This window comes from Carcharodon carcharias, chromosome 9, assembly GCF_017639515.1.
Source record: "Carcharodon carcharias isolate sCarCar2 chromosome 9, sCarCar2.pri, whole genome shotgun sequence".
In the NCBI taxonomy this organism is placed as follows: Eukaryota; Metazoa; Chordata; class Chondrichthyes; order Lamniformes; family Lamnidae; genus Carcharodon; species Carcharodon carcharias.
Genome location: NC_054475.1, coordinates 70,763,342 through 70,787,821, shown reverse-complemented (window position 1 = coordinate 70,787,821; position 24,480 = coordinate 70,763,342). Strand labels below are relative to the sequence as shown.

Below are 24,480 nucleotides of genomic sequence, written 5' to 3'. Positions count from 1 at the left end.
TCTGTGTTTTATATACAGACACTGAACCCTCTGTGTGATATGCAGACACTGTTCTCTGTGTGCCATATATAGACACTGTGCCCTATCAATGATATACAGACACTGTTCCCTGTGTGATATACAGACACTGTACCCAGTGCGTGATATATAGACACTGTACTCTGTAAGTGGTATACAGACACTGTACCCAGTGGGTGATATACAATGTACCCCCTGTGTGTGATATACAGACACTGTACCCCTTGTGTGGTATACAGACACTATACCCTGTGAGTGATATACAGACACTGTACTCTCTATGCGTGATATACAGACACTGTACACTTTCAATGATATACAGACACTGACCTTATGAATGATATACAGACACTGTTCCGTGTGTGATATACAGACACTGTACCATGTGTGTGGTATACAGACACTGGACCCTGTAAGTGGTATACAGACACTGTACCCAGTGGGTAATATACAATGTACCCCATGTGTGATATACAAAGCCTGTACCCTGTGTGTTGATATGCAGACACTGCAGCCTTTGTGTGTGATGTACAGACACTGTACCCTGAGTATGATATACAGACACTGTAGCCTGTGTGATATACAGACACTGTAGCCTGTGTTTGATGTACAGACACTGTGCCCTGAGTGTGATATACACTGTGCCCCCTGTGTGATATACAGATATTATACACCGTGCGCTGAGTGTGATATACAGACACTGTAGTCTTTGTGTGTGATATACAGCTGTGTGTCATAGATACTGTACATACTGTATGACATACAGATGCTCTGCCCTCTGTTGATATGCTGACACTGTGCCCTGACACTTGTCCAAGTTGCCACGATTGTCTTGGCCTTTCACATAACAGATGGCTACTCCACTGCCCCATTACCTCTTTGCTGAGTTGTTGCAATGCTGATGCTGCTCTCTCTTGTTTTGGCCTCTTTGTGTCTGTTGATTCTGAGAAGGCTTTCTTCACTGGACAGTTTGGATACCACTCTAGAGGAGAAAGAACAGCTCATTGGTGAGTGATCGACAAAACTCTGGTATACCATCAAACCAGAATGGTGAAACAAATAAACGTGGGGTGATGGTGGTGTTGTGGTGATGTCACTAGACTGGTATGCAAAAGCCCAGAGTAATGCTGTTGGGACATGGATCCAAATATGACCACGGGATTCAAATTCAATTAATAAATCTGGAATATAAAGCTAATCTCACTAAACACAACCAGCTATCATTGATGAACACATCAGGCTTACTAGGAAATCTGCCATCCTTCCCTGATCTATCCTGTCTGTGATTCCAGATGCACATCATTGTGGTTGACTCTAAACTGCCCTCTTCAAATTCCTAGCAATTCACTCAGTTCAAGGGAAATTTGGGATGGATGGGCACCAAATGCTGTGCTAACCAGCAACACCCACAACCCATGAAAGGATAAAGGAAATAAAATTCTATAGCAACGGACATTACCGCCTAAAGCACATTAAAGCCAATTAATCTTTTTGAAGTGATCATACAATTCAGAGCAAGGCAATTTCTTGGCTATGGAAATGAAGGTTGCTAAACCTTTCTCCTCTCTCTCAGGGGTTTGTAACATGTTTTTAAACTGAGTCCCTGTTGATATGCAGGAAATACAGCAGGCAATTTGCACACAGCAAGATCCCACCAACAGTAATTCAGTAATGATAATGTGATCAACTGTTTTAGCATTATTAGTAGAAGGTCAAGTATTTCTTCCAACTCCATTTCTGTCCACTTGAGAGGGTAATAGGGGTCTCAGATTCTTATCTGGCTCCCTACAGAACTACACAGTAGAGAACATTGGTGAATGAAATGTGGGCTTTGCTGGCCGGGCCAGCATTTATTGCCCCATCCCCAATTGCCTTTGTTCAGAAGGAATTTTTCTGGAGTCACATGTAGGCCAGACCAGGTGAGGATAGCAGGAGAATCCTGCCTTCCCTCAAGGTCATTAGTGAACCAGATATTTACTGAATTCAAATTCTACCCTCTACTGTGGTGGGATTTGAACCCAGGCCCCCAGAGCATTACCATGAGTCTCAGTCCAGTGATGATACCACTACGCCACCACCTTCCCCCCATTAACTGCCAACAACCACAACCATCTTCCTTTGTGCTAGGTATGAGTCCAACCAGAAGAGAGTTTTCCCCCCAATTCCCATTTACTTTAGTTTTACTAGGGCTTCTTCATGCCACACTTGGTCAAATGCTGCCTTGATGTCAGGGGCAGTGCTTCTCACCTCAATTCTTCTGTCCATGTTTGGACCAAGGCTGTAATGAGGTCAGGAGCTGAGTGGCCCTGGTGGAATCCAAACCTAGCATCAGTGAGCAGGTTACTGCTGAGTAAGGGACAGTAAGAGCCACACGAGGAGACAGGAGACTACATCTGAGTGTGACATAGGTGGAGTGCGGTGTTGGGAATTTGGTTCACATGGGAATTCAGTGCAGGGGAGCAAAGAGATTCTCCATCTGATATCTTTTTTTTTTAATCAGTCTCCAGTAGTTGGAACATGAGGAGGAGTTGATTGGTGAGTAAGCCTACTTTACTTTCTAGCCTCCAGTTTATAGTAAATAGTTTAAAAGTGAGCTTAAGGTATAGCAGGGCAGTTCACCCACGTGGAATGCTCATCCATTGGCATGTGGGGCATCATGGATGCTTCACATGGCCTCGATGAACACATGTATGGGAGGTATCACCAGCTGCAGAAACTTGAGCTCTGGGTTTCGGAACTCAAGTGGCTGCTGGAGTCACTGTGGCGCATCCACAATGCTGAGGATTACATGAATAGCACGTTTCGGGAGTTGGTCACACTCCAGGTCAGGAGCGTGCAAGCAGTGAGGAAATGGGTGACCACCAGAAAATCTAGGAGGACCAGGCAGGTAGTACAAGAATCCTCTGAGTCTATCTTGCTCATGAGCTGCTTTTCCATTTTGGATACCGATGAGGTGATGGTTCCTCAGGGCAGAGCAGCAAGAGCCAAGTTTAGGGGACCATGCGTGGCTCAGCTGCACGGGTGAGAGTGAAGAAGAATGGGAGAGGAACAGTGGTAGAGGATTCGATAGTTAGGGGAATGGACAGGTGTTTCTGTGGCCTTAGATGTGACTCCAGGATGGTTTGTTGCCTCCCTGGTGACAGGGTCAAGGATATCACAGAGCGGCTACAGGGCATTCACAAGGGGAGGATGAACAGCCAGAGGTTGTGGTTCAAGCTGATATCAATGACATATGGAGAAAGGGGGATGAGGTCCTGAAAGCAGATTTTGGGGGCTTGGTAAGACATTAAAAACCAGGACCACAGAGGTGTTAATGTCTGGATTACTACCAGTGCCATGTGCTAGTAAGTACAGAAATAGGAGGTTAGAGTGATTAATGTGTGGCTGGAGCGATGATGTAGGAGGGAGGGATTCATATTCCTGGAGCATTGGAACCATTTCTGGGGGAGATGGGACCTGTACAAGTGGATGGTTTGCACCTAAATGGGGCCAGAACTGGCAGGGAGATTTGATAGAGCTGTTGGGGAGGATTTAAACTAGTTTGGTCGGGCAATGGGATACTGAGGGTAAATTCAGATGGGGCAACATCAGAAATGGTAATGGAAGGCAGAAAATCAGTGAGTGATTCTGAAAGGCAGAGGAAACAAAAAATAGAAAATAAAAAAGAAAGTTTGGCAATGCTAAAGAATATATAATTCAATGCAAGGAAACATAGAAAATAGGAGGAGTAGGTCATTCGGCCCTTCGAGCCTGCTCTGCCATTCAATATCATCATGGCTGATTCTCAATTTCAATGCCACACTCCCACACTCTCCCCATGCCCTTTGACACCTTTTGAGTCTAGAAATCTATCTTTTTCCTTCTTAAATATATTCAGTGACTTGGCCTCCACAACCATCTATGGTAGAGAATTCCACAGGTTCACCACCCTCTGAATGAAGAAGTTTCTCCTAATCTCAGTCCTAAGTGGCCTACCCTGTATCCTGAGATTGTGACCCCCTTGTTCTAGCACCACCCCCGCCAGCCAGAGGAAACATTATCCCTGCAACCAGTCTCTCCATCCCTGTCAGAAATTTATTCATTTCAATGAGATCTGCTCTCATTCTTCTAAACTCCAGTGAACCTAGTCAACCCAATCTCGTCTCATACGACAAATCCTGCCATCCCTGGAATCAGTCTGGTGAACATTCCTTCTATGGCAAGTGTATCCTTCCTTAGGTAAGGAGACCAAAACGGCACACAATACTCCAGGCATGGTCTCACCAGGGCCCTGCACAGCTGAAGTTTGGCATCCTTGCTCCTGCACTCTCGCAATGAAGGCCAACATACCATTTGCCTTTTTAAATGCTTGCTGCACCTGCATGCTTGCTTGCTGTGATTCATGTACAAGGACACCCAGGTCCCTCTGTACATAAACATTTCCCAATCTATCACTATTTAAATAATACTCTGCCATTTTTTTTTCTACCAAAGTGGATAACTTCACACTTATCCATGTTATACTGCAACTGCATGTACTTGCCCACTCACTCAACCTGTCTAAATTGTCTTGAAGCCTCTAAAAACCCTCCTCATCACTCACATTCCTACCAAGTTTTCATGTTAGCAAACTTGGAAATATTACATTTGGTTCCCTCATCCAAATATTGTGAATAGCTGGATCCCAAGCACTGATCCCTGCGGTACCCCCCTAGTCACAGCCTGCCATTCTGAAAAAGACCCGTTTATTCCGTCTCTCTGTTTCCTGTCTGCTAACCAATTCTCAATCCATTCCAATATATTACCCCCAATCCCATGTTTTACACACTAACCTATTATCTGGGACTTTTATCAAAAGCTTTCTGAAAATCCAAATGCATCACATCCACTGTTTCTCCCTTATCTATTCTGATAGTCCTCGGTACTCCAGTGGGTTTGTTAAAAATGATTTCCCTTTCATAAATCCATGCTAACTTTGTCTAATCCCATTGATATTTTCTAAGTGTCCTGTTATCACATCCATTATAATAGACTCTAGCATTTTCCCTACCACTGATGTTCAGCTAACTGGTCTGTAATTTGCTGTTTTCTCCCTCAGTCCTTGTTTAAATAGATAAATAGCCATCCTCTAATCTGCTGGGACTGTTCCAGAATATACATCATTTTGGAAGATGACAACCAACGCATCCACCATTTCCATGGCCATCTCCTTTAGTACCTTGGGATAATCTTATCAGACCCTGGGGATTTATCAGCTATCAATCCTATTAATTTCTCCAGCACTATTGTTTTAGTGATACTAATTTCCTTCAATTCCTCTTCTCATTAGACTCTTGGTATGCTAGTATTTCTAGGAAGCTATTTGTGTCTTCCTCCATGAAGACAGAATTAAAGTAGTTGTTTAACTGCTCTGCCTTTCCTTGTTCTCCATTATAAATTCTCCCATTTCAGGCACTTGTCTTCACTAATCTTTTTCTTTTTACATACTTATAGCAGCTTTTACAGTCTACTTTTATGATCTTGCAAGTTTCCTCTCATACTCTATTTTTCCCTTATTAACGAGTTTAGCAAATAAAGCAGATGAGCTTTTACTGAAACATAGAGATAAAAACAAAAAAACTGCGGATGCTGGAAATCCAAAACAAAAACAAAAATAGAATTACCTGGAAAACCTCAGCAGGTCTGGCAGCATCGGCGGAGAAGAAAAGAGTTGACGTTTCGAGTCCTCATGACCCTTCGACAGAACTTGAGTTTGAGTCCAAGAAAGAGTTGAAATATAAGCTGGTTTAAGGTGTGTGTGTGTGGGGCGGAGTGAGAGAGAGAGGTGGAGTGGGGGTGTGGTTGTAGGGACAAACAAGCAGTGATAGAAGCAGATCATCAAAAGATGTCAACAACAATAGTACAAAAGAACACATAGGTGTTAAAGTTAAAGTTGGTGATATTATCTAAACGAATGTGCTAATTAAGAATGGATGGTAGGGCACTCAAGGTATAGCTCTAGTGGGGGTGGGGACAGCATAAAAGATGTAAAAAAAACAATGGAAATAGGTGGGAAAAGGAAAATCTATATAATTTATTGGAAAAAAAAAGAAAAGGAAGGGGGAAACAGAAAGGGGGTGGGGATGGGGTAGGGAGCTCACGACCTAAAGTTGTTGAATTCAATATTCAGTCCGGATGGCTGTAAAGTGCCTAGATGGAAGATGAGATGTTGTTCCTCCAGCTTGTGTTGGGCTTCACCGGAACAATGCAGCAAGCCAAGGACAGACATGTGGGCAAGAGAGCAGGGTGGAGTGTTAAAATGGCAAGCGACAGGGAGGTTTGGGTCATTCTTGCGGACAGACCGCAGGTGTTCTGCAAAGCGGTCACCCAGTTTACGTTTGGTCTCTCCAATGTAGAGGAGACCACATTGGGAGCAACGAATGCAGTAGGCTAAGTTGGGGGAAATGCAAGTGAAATGCTGCTTCACTTGAAAGGAGTGTTTGGGTCCTTGGACGGTGAGGAGAGAGGAAGTGAAGGGGCAGGTGTTACATCTTTTGCGTGGGCATGGGGTGGTGCCATAGGAGAGGGTTGAGGAGTAGGGGGTGATGGAGGAGTGGACCTGGGTGTCCCGGAAGGAGCGATCCCTACGGAATACCGATAGGGGGGTGAAGGGAAGATGTGTTTGGTGGTGGCATCATGCTGGAGTTGGCGGAAATGGCGGAGGATGATCCTTTGAATGCAGAGGCTGGTGGGGTGATAAGTGAGGACAAGGGGGACCCTATCATGTTTCTGGGAGGGAGGAGAAGGCATGAGGGCGGATGCACGGGAGATGGGCCGGACACGGTTGAGGGCCCTGTCAACGACCGTGGGTGGAAAACCTCGGTTAAGGAAGAAGGAGGACATGTCAGAGGAACTGTTTTTGAAGGTAGCATCATCGGAACAGATGCGATGGAGGCAAAGGAACTGAGAGAATGGGATGGAGTCCTTACAGGAAGTGGGGTGTGAGGAGCTGTAGTCGAGATAGCTGTGGGAGTCGGTGGGTTTGTAATGGATATTGGTGGACAGTCTATCACCAGAGATTGAGACAGAGAGGTCAAGGAAGGGGAGGGAAGTGTCAGAGATGGACCACGTGAAAATGATGGAGGGGTGGAGATTGGAAGCAAAATTAATAAATTTTTCCAAGTCCCGACGAGAGCATGAAGCGGCACCGAAGTAATCATCGATGTACCGGAGAAAGAGTTGTGGAAGGGGGCCGGAGTAGGACTGGAACAAGGAATGTTCCACATACCCCATAAAGAGACAGGCATAGCTGGGGCCCATGCGGGTACCCATAGCCACACCTTTTATTTGGAGGAAGTGAGAGAAGTTGAAGGAGAAATTGTTCAGCGTGAGAACAAGTTCAGCCAGACGGAGGAGAATAGTGGTGGATGGGGATTGTTCGGGCCTCTGTTCGAGGAAGAAGCTAAGGGCCCTCAGACCATCCTGGTGGGGGATGGAGGTGTAGAGGGATTGGATGTCCATGGTGAAGAGGAAGCGGTTGGGGCCAGGGAACTGGAAATTGTTGATGTGACGTAAGGTGTCAGAGGAATCACGGATGTAGGTGGGAAGGGACTGGACAAGGGGAGAGAGAAGGGAGTCAAGATAATGAGAAATGAGTTCTGTGGAGTAGGAGCAAGCTGAGACGATCGGTCTACTGGGGCAGTTCTGTTTGTGGATTTTGGGTAGGAGATAGAAGCGGGCCGTCCGAGGTTGGGCGACTATCAGGTTGGAAGCTGTGGGAGGGAGATCCCCAGAGGAGATGAGGTCAGTGACAGTCCTGGAAACAATGGCTTGATGTTCAGTGGTGGGGTCATGGTCCAGGGAGAGGTAGGAGGAAGTGTATGCGAGTTGATGCTCAGCCTCCGCGAGGTAGAGGTCAGTGCGCCAGACATCAACAGCACCACCCTTGTCAGCGGGTTTGATGACAATGTCAGGGTTGGACCTGAGAGAATGGAGTGCAGTAAGTTCAGAGAGAGACAGGTTAGAATGGGTGAGAGGAGCAGAGAAATTGAGACGACTAATGTCACGCCGACAGTTCTCAATGAAAAGATCAAGAGAAGATAAGAATCCAGAGGGAGGGGTCCAGGTGGAGGGAGAATATTGGAGATGGGTAAAAGGATCCGTTGAACTGGGAGAGGACTCCTGCCCAAAGAAGTGAGCCCAGAGACGAAGACGGCGGAAGAAGAGTTCAGCATCATGCTAAGCCCGAAATTCATTGAGGTGAGGTCGTAAGGGTATGAAACTAAGTCCTTTGCTGAGCACTGAACATTCAGCATCGGAGAGGGGAAGGTCAGGGGGTATAGTGAATACACGGCTGGGGTTGGGATTGGAAGATGGGGTGGGGACGGAGGGACAGGCCGGGGTGGAGGGTCCTAGATGGGTTTTGGTGTCGATGAGTTGTTGGAGCTTGCGTTCCTTAGCACTTGAGAGAAAGAGAAAAAGTTTCTTGTTGAGGCGTCGGATGAGCCGAAGGATAAAATGAAACTGGGGGCACGCGCAGCTTTGAAAAAGGGTACGGCGGTGCTGCTGGAGGGAGAGGTCGAGTGTGTTCATATGGCGGCGCATGGCACTGAGTGTGGATCTCAGAATGTGATGGGAACAGCAGTCTGAGAAACGTTTTATGTCCCGGAGATACCTGTAATACTGGGTGGGTTTGAAACATGAGGGGTGGAATTTCAGTTGAAATCCACGTGGGGTAAGTCGGAGATGGATGCAGTCACTGAGAAAGGAGATGTGGCTGTGAAAGCGGGTTTTAGTAAACACCTTGTCAAACACCAGGAGGGAAATGGAAAGCAAGGAAGGTGAGCAGGGCAAAAGAGAGGATCGGAAATCTCGTCGCAGAAAAGAACAGAACTTCTTCAAGGAGGTAGGCATTTCTTGAAGAGCAGTGGCAGTCAATTAAACACAGAGATAAAAACAAAAAAACTGTGGATGCTGGAAATCCAAAACAAAAACAAAAACAGAATTACCTGCAAAAACTCAGCAGGTCTGGCAGCATCGGCGGAGAAGAAAAGAGTTGACGTTTCGAGTCCTCATGACCCTTCGACAGAACTTGAGTTCGAGTCCAAGTTCATCTTCCGTCTAGGCACTTTACAGCCATCTGGACTGAATATTGAATTCAACAACTTTAGGTCGTGAGCTCCCTCCCCCATCCCCACCCCCTTTCTGTTTCCCCCTTCCTTTTCTTTTTTTTTCCAATAAATTATATAGATTTTCCTTTTCCCACCTATTTCCATTGTTTTTTTTACATCTTTTATGCTGTTCCCACCCCCACTAGAGCTATACCTTGAGTGCCCTACCATCCATTCTTAATTAGCACATTCGTTTAGATAATATCACCAACTTTAACTTTAACACCTATGTGTTCTTTTGTACTATTGTTGTTGACATCTTTTGATGATCTGCTTCTATCACTACTTGTTTGTCCCTACAACCACACCCCCACTCCACCTCTCTCTCTCCGCCCCCCACACACACACCTTAAACCAGCTTATATTTCAACTCTTTCTTGGACTCGAACTCAAGTTCTGTCGAAGGGTCATGAGGACTTGAAACGTCAACTCTTCTTCTCCGCCAATGCTGCCAGACCTGCTGAGTTTTTCCAGGTAATTCTGTTTTTGTTTTTGTTTTGGATTTCCAGCATCCGCAGTTTTTTTGTTTTTATCTCTGTGTTTAATTGACTGCCACTGCTCTTCAAGAAATGCCTACCTCCTTGAAGAAGTTCTGTTCTTTTCTGCGACAAGATTTCCGATCCTCTCTTTTGCCCTGCTCACCTTCCTTGCTTTCCATTTCCCTCCTGGTGTTTGACAAGGTGTTTACTAAAACCCGCTTTCACAGCCACATCTCCTTTCTCAGTGACTGTCTCCATCTCCGACTTACCCCACGTGGATTTCAACTGAAATTCCACCCCTCATGTTTCAAACCCACCCAGGAATCTCCGGGACATAAAACGTTTCTCGGACTGCTGTTCCCGTCACATTCTGAAATCCACACTCAGTGCCATGCGCCGCCATATGAACACACTCGACCTCTCCCTCCAGCAGCACCGCCGTACCCTTTTTCAAAGCTGCGCGTGCCCCCAGTTTCATTTTATCCTTCGGCTCGTCCGACGCCTCAACAAGAAACTTTTTCTCTTTCTCTCAAGTGCTAAGGAACGCAAGCTCCAACAACTCATCGACACCAACACCCATCTAGGACCTCCCACCCCGGCCTGTCCCTCCGTGCCCACCCCATCTTCCAATCCCAACCCCAGCCGTGTATTCACTATACCCCCTGACCTTCCCCTCTCCGATGCTGAATGTTCAGTGCTCAGCAAAGGACTTAGTTTCATACTCTTACGCCCTCACCTCAATGAATTTCGGGCTCGGCATGATGCTGAACTCTTCTTCCGCCGTCTTCGTCTCCGGGCTCACTTCTTTGGGCAGGAGTCCTCTCCCAGTTCAACGGATCCTTTTACCCATCTCCAATATTCTCCCTCCACCTGGACCCCTCCCTCTGGATTCTTACCTTCTCTTGATCTTTTCATTGAGAACTGTCGGCGCGACATTAGTCGTCTCAATTTCTCTGCTCCTCTCACCCATTCTAACCTGTCTCTCTCTGAACTTACTGCACTCCATTCTCTCAGGTCCAACCCTGACATTGTCATCAAACCCGCTGACAAGGGTGGTGCTGTTGTTGTCTGGCGCACTGACCTCTACCTCGCGGAGGCTGAGCGTCAACTCGCAGACACATCCTCCTACCTCTCCCTGGACCATGACCCCACCACTGAACATCAAGCCATTGTTTCCAGGACTGTCACTGACCTCATCTCCTCTGGGGATCTCCCTCCCACAGCTTCCAACCTGATAATCGCCCAACCTCGGACGGCCCGCTTCTATCTCCTACCCAAAATCCACAAACAGGACTGCCCCGGTAGACCGATCGTCTCAGCTTGCTCCTGCTCCACAGAACTCATTTCTCGTTATCTTGACTCCCTTCTCTCTCCCCTTGTCCAGTCCCTTCCCACCTACATCCGTGATTCCTCTGACACCTTACGTCACATCAACAATTTCCAGTTCCCTGGCCCCAACCGCTTCCTCTTCACCATGGACATCCAATCCCTCTACACCTCCATCCCCCACCAGAATGGTCTGAGGGCCCTTAGCTTCTTCCTCGAACAGAGGCCCGAACAATCCCCATCCACCACTACTCTCCTCCGTCTGGCTGAACTTGTTCTCACGCTGAACAATTTCTCCTTCAACTCCTCTCACTTCCTCCAAATAAAAGGTGTGGCTGTGGGTACCCGCATGGGCCCCAGCTATGCCTGTCTCTTTATGGGGTATGTGGAACATTCCTTGTTCCAGTCCTACTCCGGCCCCCTTCCACAACTCTTTCTCCGGTACATCGATGATTACTTTGGTGCCGCTTCATGCTCTCGTCGGGACTTGGAAAAATTTATTAATTTTGCCTCCAATCTCCACCCCTCCATCATTTTCATGTGGTCAATCTCTGACACTTCCCTTCCCTTCCTTGACCTCTCTGTCTCAATCTCTGGTGATAGACTGTCCACCAATATCCATTACAAACCCACCGACTCCCACAGCTATCTCGACTACAGCTCCTCACACCCCACTTCCTGTAAGGACTCCATCCCATTCTCTCAGTTCCTTTGCCTCCATCGTATCTGTTCCGATGATGCTACCTTCAAAAACAATTCCTCTGACATGTCCTCCTTCTTCCTTAACCGAGGTTTTCCACCCACGGTCGTTGACAGGGCCCTCAACCGTGTCCAGCCCATCTCCCGCGCATCCGCCTTCACGCCTTCTCCTCCCTCCCAGAAACATGATAGGGTCCCCCTTGTCCTCACTTATCACCCCACCAGCCTCTGCATTCAAAGGATCATCCTCCGCCATTTCCGCCAACTCCAGCATGATGCCACCACCAAACACATCTTCCCTTCACCCCCCTATTCGTATTCCGTAGGGATCGCTCCCTCCGGGACACCCTGGTCCACTCCTCCATCACCCCCTACTCCTCAACCCTCTCCTATGGCACCACCCCATGCCCACGCAAAAGATGTAACACCTGCCCCTTCACTTCCTCTCTCCTCACCGTCCAAGGACCCAAACACTCCTTTCAAGTGAAGCAGCATTTCACTTGCATTTCCCCCAACTTAGTCTACTGCATTCGTTGCTCCCAATGTGGTCTCCTCTACATTGGAGAGGCCAAACGTAAACTGGGTGACCGCTTTGCAGAACACCTGCGGTCTGTCCGCAAGAATGACCCAAACCTCCCTGTCGCTTGCCATTTTAACACTCCACCCTGCTCTCTTGCCCACATGTCTGTCCTTGGCTTGCTGCATTGTTCCAGTGAAGCCCAACGCAAACTGGAGGAACAACACCTCATCTTCCGTCTAGGCACTTTACAGCCATCCGGACTGAATATTGAATTCAACAACTTTAGGTCGTGAGCTCCCTCCCCCATCCCCACCCCCTTTCTGTTTCCCCCTTCCTTTTCTTTTTTTTTCCAATAAATTATATAGATTTTCCTTTTCCCACCTATTTCCATTGTTTTTTTTTTACATCTTTTATGCTCTCCCCACCCCCACTAGAGCTATACCTTGAGTGCCCTACCATCCATTCTTAATTAGCACATTCGTTTAGATAATATCACCAACTTTAACTTTAACATCTATGTGTTCTTTTGTACTATTGTTGTTGACATCTTTTGATGATCTGCTTCTATCACTGCTTGTTTGTCCCTACAACCACACTCCCACTCCACCTCTCTCTCTCTCTCTCTCCGCCCCCCACATACACACCTTAAACCAACTTATATTTCAACTCTTTCTTGGACTCGAACTCAAGTTCTGTCGAAGGGTCATGAGGACTCGAAACGTCAACTCTTTTCTTCTCTGCCGATGCTGCCAGACCTGCTGAGTTTTTCCAGGTAATTCTGTTTTTGTTTTTGTTTTACTGAAACATGCCTTAATGGAATGGTATCAGGAATAGCAGCTCAACGTTCCTGGTTGCAGGGTTTTCAGAGGAGATAGAGAGCGAGATAAAGGGATAATTTTGGTTAGAAAAGCAATTACAGCTGTGAGGAGGGGTATGTTAGAAGGATCATCAATTGAGGCCATATGGATTGAGTTTAGGAACAAAAAAAAGGCAGTCACACGACTGTAAACCCCCAAACAGTCAGAGGTAGATAGAAGGGCAAATATGTAGGCAAATCTCTAAGAAATGTAAAAACAATAGGGCGGTAATAGTAGGGAATTTTAACCACCCCAATATTAACTGGGATTGTTTTATTGCGAAAGGAATGGAGGGAACTGAATTCTTAAGGTGCATTCAGGAGAACATTTTTGCCCAGTATGTAGCAAGTCCAACAAGAGAGGGTGGAGTTCTGGACTTAATTTTAGGAAATGAAGCTGGGCAGGTGGAAGGATTGACAGTGGGAGAGCATTTTGGTGGTAGCGATTATGATACAGTTAGTTTTAACATAATCATACAAAAAGTCAAAGATAGAACAGGGGTTAAAGATCTAAATTGGGACAAGGCCAATTTTACTAAGCCACAAAGGAAAAGGGTGAGACGGCCAAATCTAGAGCCCACTGAATGTCAAGGAGCTTACAGGGTAAGATAAGGCAGAAAAGGAAAGCTTATGTCGGACAATGAGAACTCAATGCTGCATAAAGCTGAGAGGAACGTAGAAGGAGGAGGGGTGAAATCAGAAAGGAAATTAGGAAAGCAAAGAGAGGGCATGAAAGGATATTGGCAGCAAAATCAAGGAGAACTCAGAGATGTTTTATCAATACATTTAGAGGAAGAGGATAACTAAGGAAAGAGTAGAGCCCATAAAAGACAAAAGGTAACCTATGTGCGGAGGTGGAGGATTTGTTTCTTAATGATTACTTTGTGTTTGTCTTCACAAAAGAGGGGGACAATGCAGACATTATAGTTAAGAAGGAGAACTGTGAAGTGTTGGATTTTCCAATCCTCACTGGATACAGCTGAGGTACTGGAGGATTGGAGGACTGTTAATGTACCTTTGTTTAAAAAGGGAATGAAGAATAGACCGAATAATTACAGGTTAGTCAGTCTGACCTTGGTAGTGACCTTGGTAAATTATCGGAATGAATTCAGGGGAACAGGATAAAGTGTCACTTAGAAAGTCATGGATTAACCAAGGACAGTCAGCATGGATTTGTTAACGGAAGGTCGTGTATAACTAATTTGATTGAATTTTTTGAGGAAGTAACAAGGAGGATCGATGAGGTTAGTGCAGTTGATGCGGTCTACATAGATTTAGCAAGCTGTCGGCAGACTGGTTCAAAAAGTAAAAACCCATGGGATCCAGGGGAATGTAGCAAACTGGATACAAAATTAGCTCAATGGCAGGTGAAATGTTTTGTAACTTCTTAACAATTAAGCATACAGCTGTCTACTTCCAAACCCCAGCTTCCGGTGAAAAAAACAGAAGGATCCTTTATTCCTTATTCTACACCAGAGGGTAATACATCCAGGACTTAGCACACCCTACTGGCAGGTTTTTTATATAACACTTTTTTTTTAACTAAAATGTCCTTTTACAAAAAATCATAAATGTTAAACACAAACATCACAGCAGGAAACAAAGGGTAATTGTTGATGGATGTTTTTATGACTGGAATGCTGTTTCCAGTGGCGCTCCACAGGGCTCAGCACTAGGTCCCCTGCCTTATTGATGGCTTGTACGTAAATGTAGGGGGCATGAGCAAGAAGTTTGCAGACGGCACAAAAATTGGCTGCGCGTTTGATAGTGAGGAGGATAGCAGTAAATTGCAGGAAGATATCAATGGACTGGTCAGGTGGGCAGAAAAGTGGCAATTAGAATTCAGCGCAGAGAAGTGTGAGGTGATGCATTTGGGGAGGTCAAACAAGACAAAGGATTACACAATAAATGGGAAGATACTGAGAGGTGTAGCAAAAGTGAGGGACCTTGGAGTGAATGTCCACAGATCCCTGCAGGTAGCAGGGCAGGTTGAGAAGGCGGTTCAGGAGACACGTGGAATCCTTTTGTTTATTAACCAAGGCATAGAATATAAGAGTAGGGAGGTCACGCAGGAAATATATAAAACCTATATTGTGGCCTATAGTTAGGCCACAACTTTGAGTGCTGTGTGCAGTTCTGTCACCACTTTACAGAAAGGATGGAATTGCACTAGAGAGGGTACAGAGGAGATTTACATGGAAGTTGCCAGGACTGGAAAATTGCAGCAACGAAGAAAGGCTGAGATTGTTCTCCTTGGAACAGAGGAGGCTGAGGGGAAATTTGATTGAGATGTACAAAATTGTGAGGGGCCTGGATAGAATGGATGGGAAGGGCCTATTTACCTTAACAGAGAGGTCAGTGACTAGGGGGCATAGATTTGAAATCATTGGTTAAAGAGTCTGGATATGTACCCCAATTGCTATGACCTGAAGGGACCAAATATTGGAAAGTAGGATTAGGCTGGGTGGCTTATTTTTTGGCTGGTGCAAACATGATGGGCCAAGTGGCCTCTTTCTGTAGCATAAACTTTCTAAGTGCTACTTGATGACACTGTCAACGACAATTTCCATCACTTTAATGATGAGCAAGAGTAGGTTCATGGGGTGGTGATTGCTGGGGTTGGATTTGTCCTGCTTTTTGTGGATCTGGGCAATTTTCCACATAGCCGGGTAAATGCCAGTGTTGTAGCTGTACTGGAACAGCTTGGCTAAGGGTGCGGCAAGTTCTGGAGCACATGTCTTTGGTACTGTTGCCAGAATATTGTCAGGGCCCATAGCCTTTGCCGAATTCAGTGACTTCAGCCATTTCTTGATATCACGTGGAGTGTATCTAATTGGCTGAAGACTAGCATCTGTGATGCTGTGGACCTCTGGAGGAGGCCAAGATGAATAACTGCTGGTCAAGGAGTTACTGCACAGTTTATCACTATAAACGGGGCCTATTCTGCTGTGACTGAGTCACACTGTGCCATCTTCTGGGAACTCTGGAAATGAAGAAACTGGTTACAGTAGGTTATAATAAAGAAATAGGCCATTTAACCCACCTGGCGTAAGCCAGTTGTGATAACCCATGTGCTTTGGAATAAGCTTGTATGTTCCTTTGTGTGATGTTCCCTTTAAGACCAAAGTGAGTTGGGGAGTATTCTGAAAATAGATTAATTAGTTTCTTGATTATAACATCATTAGGCTCCAAGAAATGTCCATGTGACCTGAAGTTGCAATGGGGATGAACAACTAAGAAGCAAAGGGTTAATAGAAAGTTGATTGCAGTGGTTCTGAAGAAGAGTCATATGGACTCAAAATGTTAACTCTGTCTTTCTCTCCACAGATGCTGTCAGACCTGCTGAGTTTTTCCAGCACGTTTTGTTTTTGTTTCAGATTTCCAGCATCTGCAGTAATTTGCCTTTATCTAATTGCAGTGGTGTTGGATTTCAGCCTGTGTTTTCTGTTTCACAGTTCAGAAAACACTAAATTCATGTGATAGGAAACAAGCAAGGTTCTCTCTGTATGTAACAATTATGTGTTTGGCAGTCCTGGTGTTGGAGCAGGTCCCTGAATAGAACAGAAACTGTTGTTACTGTGTGTATTATACAGTTTGAAAGGGATCTGAAGACAGGAAGGGCAAGGAGTTGTGGATTGGGCTAGGCTCACTGCTTCAGATTTAGTATTGTCAGAGCCTCCAAGATCATGTAAAGTGGTTAAAAAAAAAGTCTCCAGGGAATGTGCCATCAGGACTGTCATGATCCGAGTGAGAGAGGGTTCATAGATGTGGGCCTCGTCGGTGGTAACTGTGACCGGGGATTTGGGATAGATTACAGATACAGGTGAATGAGAGTCAAGGACTAAAATGATTGAATGGGAAGTGAGAAATCCTACAAAATAAAGGCCGAGTTGAAAAGATTGTGAGGTTGTAGATGTGCCACATTTGTGCAGGAAGTAATGTGAGTGCTTGTAGCTACATGAGAAGAATTTGTGTTGTATTGATTATTTAAATTGTCATTTATCTCTTTGTTTAAAATAACCTTTGCCTGTAAATTAATGTTTGAATTATGCTGATTTTAGTCGGTTTGTGTTAGCTTCAGCCACAGTTCCTCTACATTGGTCATGTACATTAAGTGATTTGTGCAAAATAACACCTCAATATTTTTCTTTCTAAATCTCTTTCATTATGTTCCCCGTTATAGGATGCTGTATTCTTTATGCTGTATTCTTAATTGGCTCTACATGACATTCAATTTATCTAATTTAAACACTATTTCTCATTCCCTTGGCATAGCCACATTTTTTAGCATTTGATTGCACCCTGCCATCTTAATACTTGCACAGATTTTGGTGTCATTTGCAAACTTAGTGGCCCTACTCCTGCCCAGGTCACCAATAGAGACAGTGAAGAAAAGTGCATTAAATACAGGTCCCTGGGATGCACCCTGGGGTCTCCAGGCTGAACCACATCCATTAACTACAATGTTTTGGCTGCAGGATTGGAATCAATTCCTGCTTCTTCTTTTCACATTTCTGGTCATGCCACAAGATTCTATTTTGTGAAGTAACCTAGCATGAGGAAACTTATCAAAGGCAGTGTCGAATGAACGTTTCTCAACCACTATCCTAGCGACTTCCTCAAAAAAAAACTCAGGCAGAGTGAAAGGGAAATTGTGATTGATAAGTTTATTGGAGTTCTTTGAGGATGTAACAAGCAGGATGGATAAAGGGGGACCAGTAAATGTAGCGTATTTGGATTTCCAAAAGACTTTCGATAAGATGCCACAAAAAAGGTTACTAAACAAGGCTCATGGTGTTGAGGAAAATATATTAGCATGGATAAAGGATTGTCTAAGTCAGAGGAAACAGATAAATAGATCATTTTCAGGATGGTAAACTGCAACTAGTCGCCACAGAGATCAGTGCTGGGGCCTCAACTATTTACGATCTGTGTTAATAACTGAAAATAGGTAGGAAAGCAAGTTGTAAGGAGTCTGAAGAGTGATATAGATAGGTTAAGTGAGTGGGCAAAAATTTGCCAGATGGAGTATACTCCATTATAATGTGGGAAAATGAGAGGATGTCCACTGGCAGGAAAAATAGAGAAGTGGAATATTATTTAAATGGAGAGCGACTACAGAATGCTGCAGTACAGAGGGATCTGGGTGTCCTCATATATGAATGACAAAAAGATAGCATTCAGGTGCAGCAAGTAATTAGGAAGGCAAATGGAGTGTTGGCCTTTATTGCAAGGGGATTGGAGTATGAAGTCTTGGTACAACTGTATAGGATATTGATGAGACCACACCAATACTGAGTACTGTTTTTGGTCTCCCTACTACAGGAGGGATATTCTTGCATTGGAAACAGTTTAGAGAACATTCACTTGGCTGATCCTTAGGATGAAGGAGTTTGTCTTATGAGGAAAGGTTGAGCAGATTGGGCCAATACTCATTGGAGTTTAGAAGAATGAGAGATGATCATTTTGAAATATATAAGGAGTTCATGCTGAACTTGGAGAAGACACTAGTTAGGCCCATCTGGAGTACTGTGTCCAGTTCTGGGCGCCATACTTGAGGAAGGATGTGAAAGCATTGGAGAAAGTACAGAGGAGATTCACAAGAATGATTCCAGTCATAAAGAACTGTAGCTATGAGGGTAGATTGGAGAGGTTGGGACTGTTTTCACATAATCACAGAATCACATAATGCAGAAGAGTCTGCATCGATACATGAGAAACACCTGACCTACCTAACTAATCCCATTTACCAGAACTTGGCCCATAGCCTTGAATGTTAAGAAGTGCCAAGTGCTCGTCCAGATATTTTTTAAAGGATGTGAGGCAACCTGCCTCAGCCACCCTCCCAGGCAGCACATTCCAGACCATCACCATCCTCTGGGTAAAAAAGTTTTTCCTCACATCCCCCCTAAACCTCCTGCCCCTCACCTTGAACTTATGTCCCCTTGTCTTCCTTGGAGAAAAGAAGGCTGACAGGAGACTTGATAGAGGTGTTCAAGATCCTGAGGGATATGAATAGGGTAAATAGTGAGAAACTGTTCCCAGAGACATCAAGAACTAAAGGGCACAGATTCAAAATAATGGGCAAAAGGTGTAAAATGATGTGAGGATTTTTTTTTCACCCAGCAGGTGGTTGGAGTCTGGAACAAACTTCCTGAGTGGCTGGTGAAGGCAGCTTCGGTCAATGATTTCAAATGGAAATTGGATTGCCACCTGTAAAGAGAGAATGTGCAAGATTATGGGGATAAGGCAGGGGAGAGGGACAAGGTGGAAAGCTCTTTCAGAGAGCCAGTGCAGACTTAATGGGCCAAATGGCCTCCGTCTGCACGGTAAATGTTCTGTGATTCTGCGATAAAAGATTTTGAGGGGGTGTGGACAGGGTAGATGCCGAGAGGACATTTTCCCTGGAATTTAGAATTAGGGGCCACGTTAAAAAAAAAAATAGGGGCAGGATTTTCAGCTGTGTGTGTAGGTGCGCCCCCAACATGCCCAAGCATGAAATAATGCGCAATGACATCAGGTGAGCATCTCGCGTCATCATGCACTCATGCGATATTTCAATGGGCGGACACGCACGAGAGTTGGCAGCCCTCCTGCTGACAATTAAGAGGCCTATTAAGGCTAGTAATCAATTAATTAGCTGCATTTTTTCACGATACGCCCAACGTTACGGTTGGCGGGCCAGTGAATCAGCCAGGTAGCCTTTGGGTTTTTGAGGAAACCTCATCCACAGGCGGGATGAGGTTTCCAATGTTAATTAAAAATAAAATTAAAACGTTTGTGCAGCATTTATGTTATCTACAAGATAGGCTGAGTGAGTCCCATGTGTGGACATATTTTTGGATTTTTAATTCCTTTATTCATTGATTTGAAATTCTTCAGCTCCCTGAGGCAGCTCTCTGCCTACAGGGAGCTTTCATTGCGCGCTCCTCTGCACCCATGCAGACTTCAGCGCTCGCCCTCCTCCCATCTCCACCCAGCAACGCTGTGCTTCTCAGTGCAACTTTCACACTTGCTGGCCGTTAATTGGCCAGCCAGCATGAAACCATGGCCGGGGGGCTGATCGTGGGCGATGTCCCATTTCCTGACTACGCCTGTCCGACGACCCAAAAATCCTGCCCAAGGAGTCTCCCATTTAAGATGGAGTTGAGGAGGAATTTCTTCTTTCAGAGGGTCATTAATTCTCTTCCCCAGAGAGTAGTGCTGGCTTTTTGATCAACATGGGGGGCAGACAGGAAAGTGAAGTTGCGGCCACAATCAGATCGTCTATGATCTTATTGAATGGCAGAGCAGGCTCAAGGGGTCAAATGCTCTACTCCTGTTCCTATTTGTTATGCTTTTCTAGCATCTAACCAATACCAAAATAACAATGACCCCTTCACGCCAGTCCCTTGGGAAACAGCATTAAGATACTATTTGGTTCATCATTGTGAAATATTTATACCAACATCATAAACAGTCACAAATAATTCACCTCTTTTATACCAAAATATCAGAACTAAGCGGCATACCTATCAGGAAAGACTGAACAGGCCGGGGCTCTTTTTTTCTACAAAGACTAAGAAGTGACCTGATGGAAATCTTTAAAAATATGAAGGGGCCTGATAGAGTAGACCTAGAGAAAATTTACAGGAGAGTCTGAAACTAGTGACCATAAATGAGATAGCTGTTAACAAAAGCAATAAGGAATTCGGGGAAAATTTCTTTACTCAGAGGACAGTTAGAATGTGGAACTTGCTATCATATGGAATAGCTGAGGCAAATGTTTTTAGATGCTTTTAAGAGAAAGCTAGGGGGAGAAAGGAAACAAAGTATATCCTGATAGAGTTAGATGAATTTAGTAAAGGAAGACCAAGATAAAGAAAGGGAGAATTGAAAATGAATGTAAATTAGCAAGAAACATAAAAATAGATAAATCGAAACATAAAAACGTAAAAGCTTCCATAGACAAATGTGGGTCCATTACAGGCTGAGACAGTAGAATTTATGGGGAATAGGGAACTGGCAGAGAAGCTAAATAATTACTTTGTGCCTGTCTTCATGGTGAAAGACACAAAAAACCTCCCAGAAATAATAGAGAAAGAATCAAGGGACTAATGAGAATGAAGAACTGAAAGAAAATAGTTTAAAAAAAGTACTACTGGAGAAATTAATGGGACTTGAAAGTTAATAAATTTCCTGGTCCCAATGATCGACATCCCAGATTGTTGAAAAAGGTGGTTATAGAGATATTGGATGCATTAGTGATCATCTTTCAAGATTCTTTAGATTCTGGAATGGTTCCTGCAGATTGGAAGGTAGCAAATGTCACCCCACTGTTTCAGAAAGGAGGGAGAGAGAAAACAGGGAACGACAGACCTGTTAGCCTTATATCAATAGTCGGGAAAATACTAGAATCTATTGTAAAGGGTGTGATAACTGGACATTTAGAAAAGAATGATATGATTGGGCAGAGTAAACATGGGTTAATGAAAGGACAATCATGTTTAACAAACCTGTTGGAGTTTTTTTTAAGGATGTTACTAACTTAAGGGGGAACCATTGGATGTGGTGTATTTGGATTTTCAGAAGACTTTTGATAAGGTCCCACACAGGAGGTTAGTAAATAAAATTAGAGCACATGGGACAGAGGGCAATATACTGGTATGGATTGAGAATTGGCTAATGGTCAGAAAACAAAGAGTAGGAATAAATGAATCATTCACGCGTTGGCAGGCTGTGACCAGTGGAGTATGGCAAGGATCAGCATTAGGCCCCAGCTGTTCACAATATATATCAATGATTTGAACGTGGGAACCAAATGCAATATTTCCAAGTTTGCTGATGACACAAAACTAGGTGGGAAGGTGAGTTGTGAGGATGATGCAAAGAAGCTTCAATGGGGTTCATGGACAGACTTAGTGAGTAGGCAAGAACATGGCAGATGGACTATAATGTGGGAAATGTGAAGTTATCTACTTTGGCAGGAGGAACGGAGTTGTAGAGTATTTTTTAAATGGTGAGAGATTGGAAAGTGTCCAAAGGTACCTGGATGTCCTTGTTCATGAGAAACTGTAAATTAACATGCAGGTGCAGCAAGCAATTAGGAAGGCAAATGGTACGTTGGCCTTTATCACAGAAGGATTTGAATACAGGAGTATAGATGTCTTGCTGCAATTGTATAGAGCATTAGTGAGACCTAACCTGGAGTACTCTGTAGAGTTTTAGTCTCCTTATCTAAGCAAAGATATACTTGCCACAAGGGAGTGCAATGAAAGTTCGTTAGACTAATCCCTGGGATGGAGCGGGACTGTTTCACGAGGAGGGATTGAGGAGGCATGGCCTGTATTCTCTAGAGTTTCGAAGAATGAGAGATGATCTCATTGGAACTTACAAAATTCTTAAGCAGCCAGATAGGGTTTATACAGAAAGGATGTTTCCCTTAGCTGGGGGGGGCGCCCAGAATGAGGGGGACACAATCTCAGAATAAAGGGCAAGCCATTGAGAACTGAGAAGGAGAGGAATTGCTTCTCTCAGAGGATGGTGAATCATTGGAATTCTCTACCGCTGTGGAAGCTCAGTCATTGAGGATATCCAAGGCAGAAATCGATAGATTTGGAGATCCTAATGACATCACCCTTGATATCCCTATCTGGGGATAGTGCGGGAAAAAGGGATTGAGGTAGACAATCAGTCATGATCTAGTTGAATGGTGGAACAGGCTCGAGAAGCTGAATGGCCTACTGCAGCTCCTATTTCCTTTGTTCCTATGTAGTAGGGTGAAAGGAGGTTCATGTTGGGTTGAATGGTCTGTTTCTGTGTTGTAAATATTAGCCCAGGTCTTCTGAGGAGTGCCAGTCATCATCAGATTGCCGCTCCCTTGAACTTTCTGCCACTTAAACAAGCTCCGCATTTCTTGTCCAGTCTTCCAGCTAGTCCGGCAGTCAGAAAACTCCATCAGATCACAGTGGGGCCAGGGGAAGACAGGGCATGCCCCCTTTTACTACCAGTTTAAATGCTCAGTGTGAATGTTAGTAAATGGGTAAATAGCGTATGTGAATGAATAAAGGTGGTAGTTGGGTAAGTGAGTGGGTCGGTGAGGTGGAAAGTGGGTCAGGTGACATGTGGGTCAGGTGGGTAGGGTGGCAGAAGGCAGGTAGGTGAGGTGGCAGGCAGTTACCATGGCACATGGCTTCAAGGGCAGGTTGGTACGATGTCAGGTGGGTAGGTTGGCAGGTGGGTACAGGGACATATCTGTAGGATGGCGGGTGGGTGGGGTTGTGGGTGGGTAGGGTGGCAGGTGGTTGAGGTAGCAGGTGGGTAGGTGTGAAATTGTGTAAGTGGGTATGGTGTCTTCGGTTCAGGTCAGGAGGGGCAGTCTGCTCTGGGGCTGGTTAGTCAGGTCGGGGGCTAGCTGGTGTGTCGGGGTTAGACTAGGTTTTAAGCTGTCTAACATTTCCTGCATATCTATCCAGGTACTGTGGAACTTTCCCAAGTCTCTGACTCTAATTCAGAGTTGGAGACATTTGCAGAAGGTCCTGGGAAGCAGGGGAATTGCCAACTATGGAGGTCAGCGCATGAGGACTTTGGCAAGATCCTGACTTGCAACTTGGGTTGCAGCTCAGTCTCTAACGATCGGAAACCAGATTTATTTTATTCATTTACTGGATGTGGGCATTGCTGGCTAGGTCAGCATTTCTTGCCCATCCCTAATTGCCCTTGAGAAGATGGTGGTGAGCTGACTTCTTGAGCCGCTACAGTCCATGTGGTTTAGGTACACTCACAGTGCTGTTAGGAAGGCAGTTCTTTGGAGATGGGGTGGGGAAAAGTTTTGTTTGATTCTTGCTACTTGAGTCATAGACATGGGGCAAGCTACTCACGTGGCATTGGAAGTGGGCCTTGTCTGGCCCAGTTCAATCGAGCTCCAGGTTCATGGGTGAAGTCAAATGTTGCAAATTCCTTCTTGAACTCATTTTCATAGGAAACCCTGCAATGGTGTGACAAGGTCAGAGTGTCAGGTTTTCAAGCAGTCCCTTGTATGGTCAATACTCTAAATGGCCATTTAGACAATGCAAAATCAGTGGGGAGCACACATTCCCTTGAAGAAATTTGACACAGCAGTCAATAGAATCCACCCTCACTGTCTCTCATCCCTGCAACACATCCAATTGGACAACGTCTCCCTGCAAAAACATGCTCAATTAGAAGCTTAGCAGAGAATCAGGGATGAATTCCACAAGGAGAAGGGAACATTTCTTAATGCTCTGGGATTCTAAACCACAATCTGAAAACAGTAGGGCAGACACATCAATACATTCAACGCCCAGACTGCAATGCAGGTAGTCTCAGTCTCTCCATTCATTACAAAACACAGATAAGTAGCAACTTGTCAAAAGGTAGAGAAGATACCACATATTCAGGTTACGATGAGAAGGAAAAGAAGGGCTTTTTAAGGGAAGCAAATCAGCGGAGGCA

The 24,480-nt window shown here is 44.9% G+C and overlaps 1 protein-coding gene across 1 annotated transcript in view; it reads right to left on the bottom strand.

Annotated features, from left to right (window-relative positions):
- Positions 1-24,480, bottom strand: part of LOC121282430 (voltage-dependent L-type calcium channel subunit alpha-1S-like) — a 746,261-nt gene that overhangs the window by 17,792 nt on the left and 703,989 nt on the right. Inside the window, exons 41-42 of the mRNA XM_041196142.1 lie at positions 23,886-23,992; positions 894-1,000 (exon numbers count right to left, since the gene is read on the bottom strand). Of these exons, the coding sequence (XP_041052076.1) occupies positions 894-1,000; positions 23,886-23,992 (214 nt within the window). The remainder of the gene's footprint in view (positions 1-893; positions 1,001-23,885; positions 23,993-24,480) is intronic.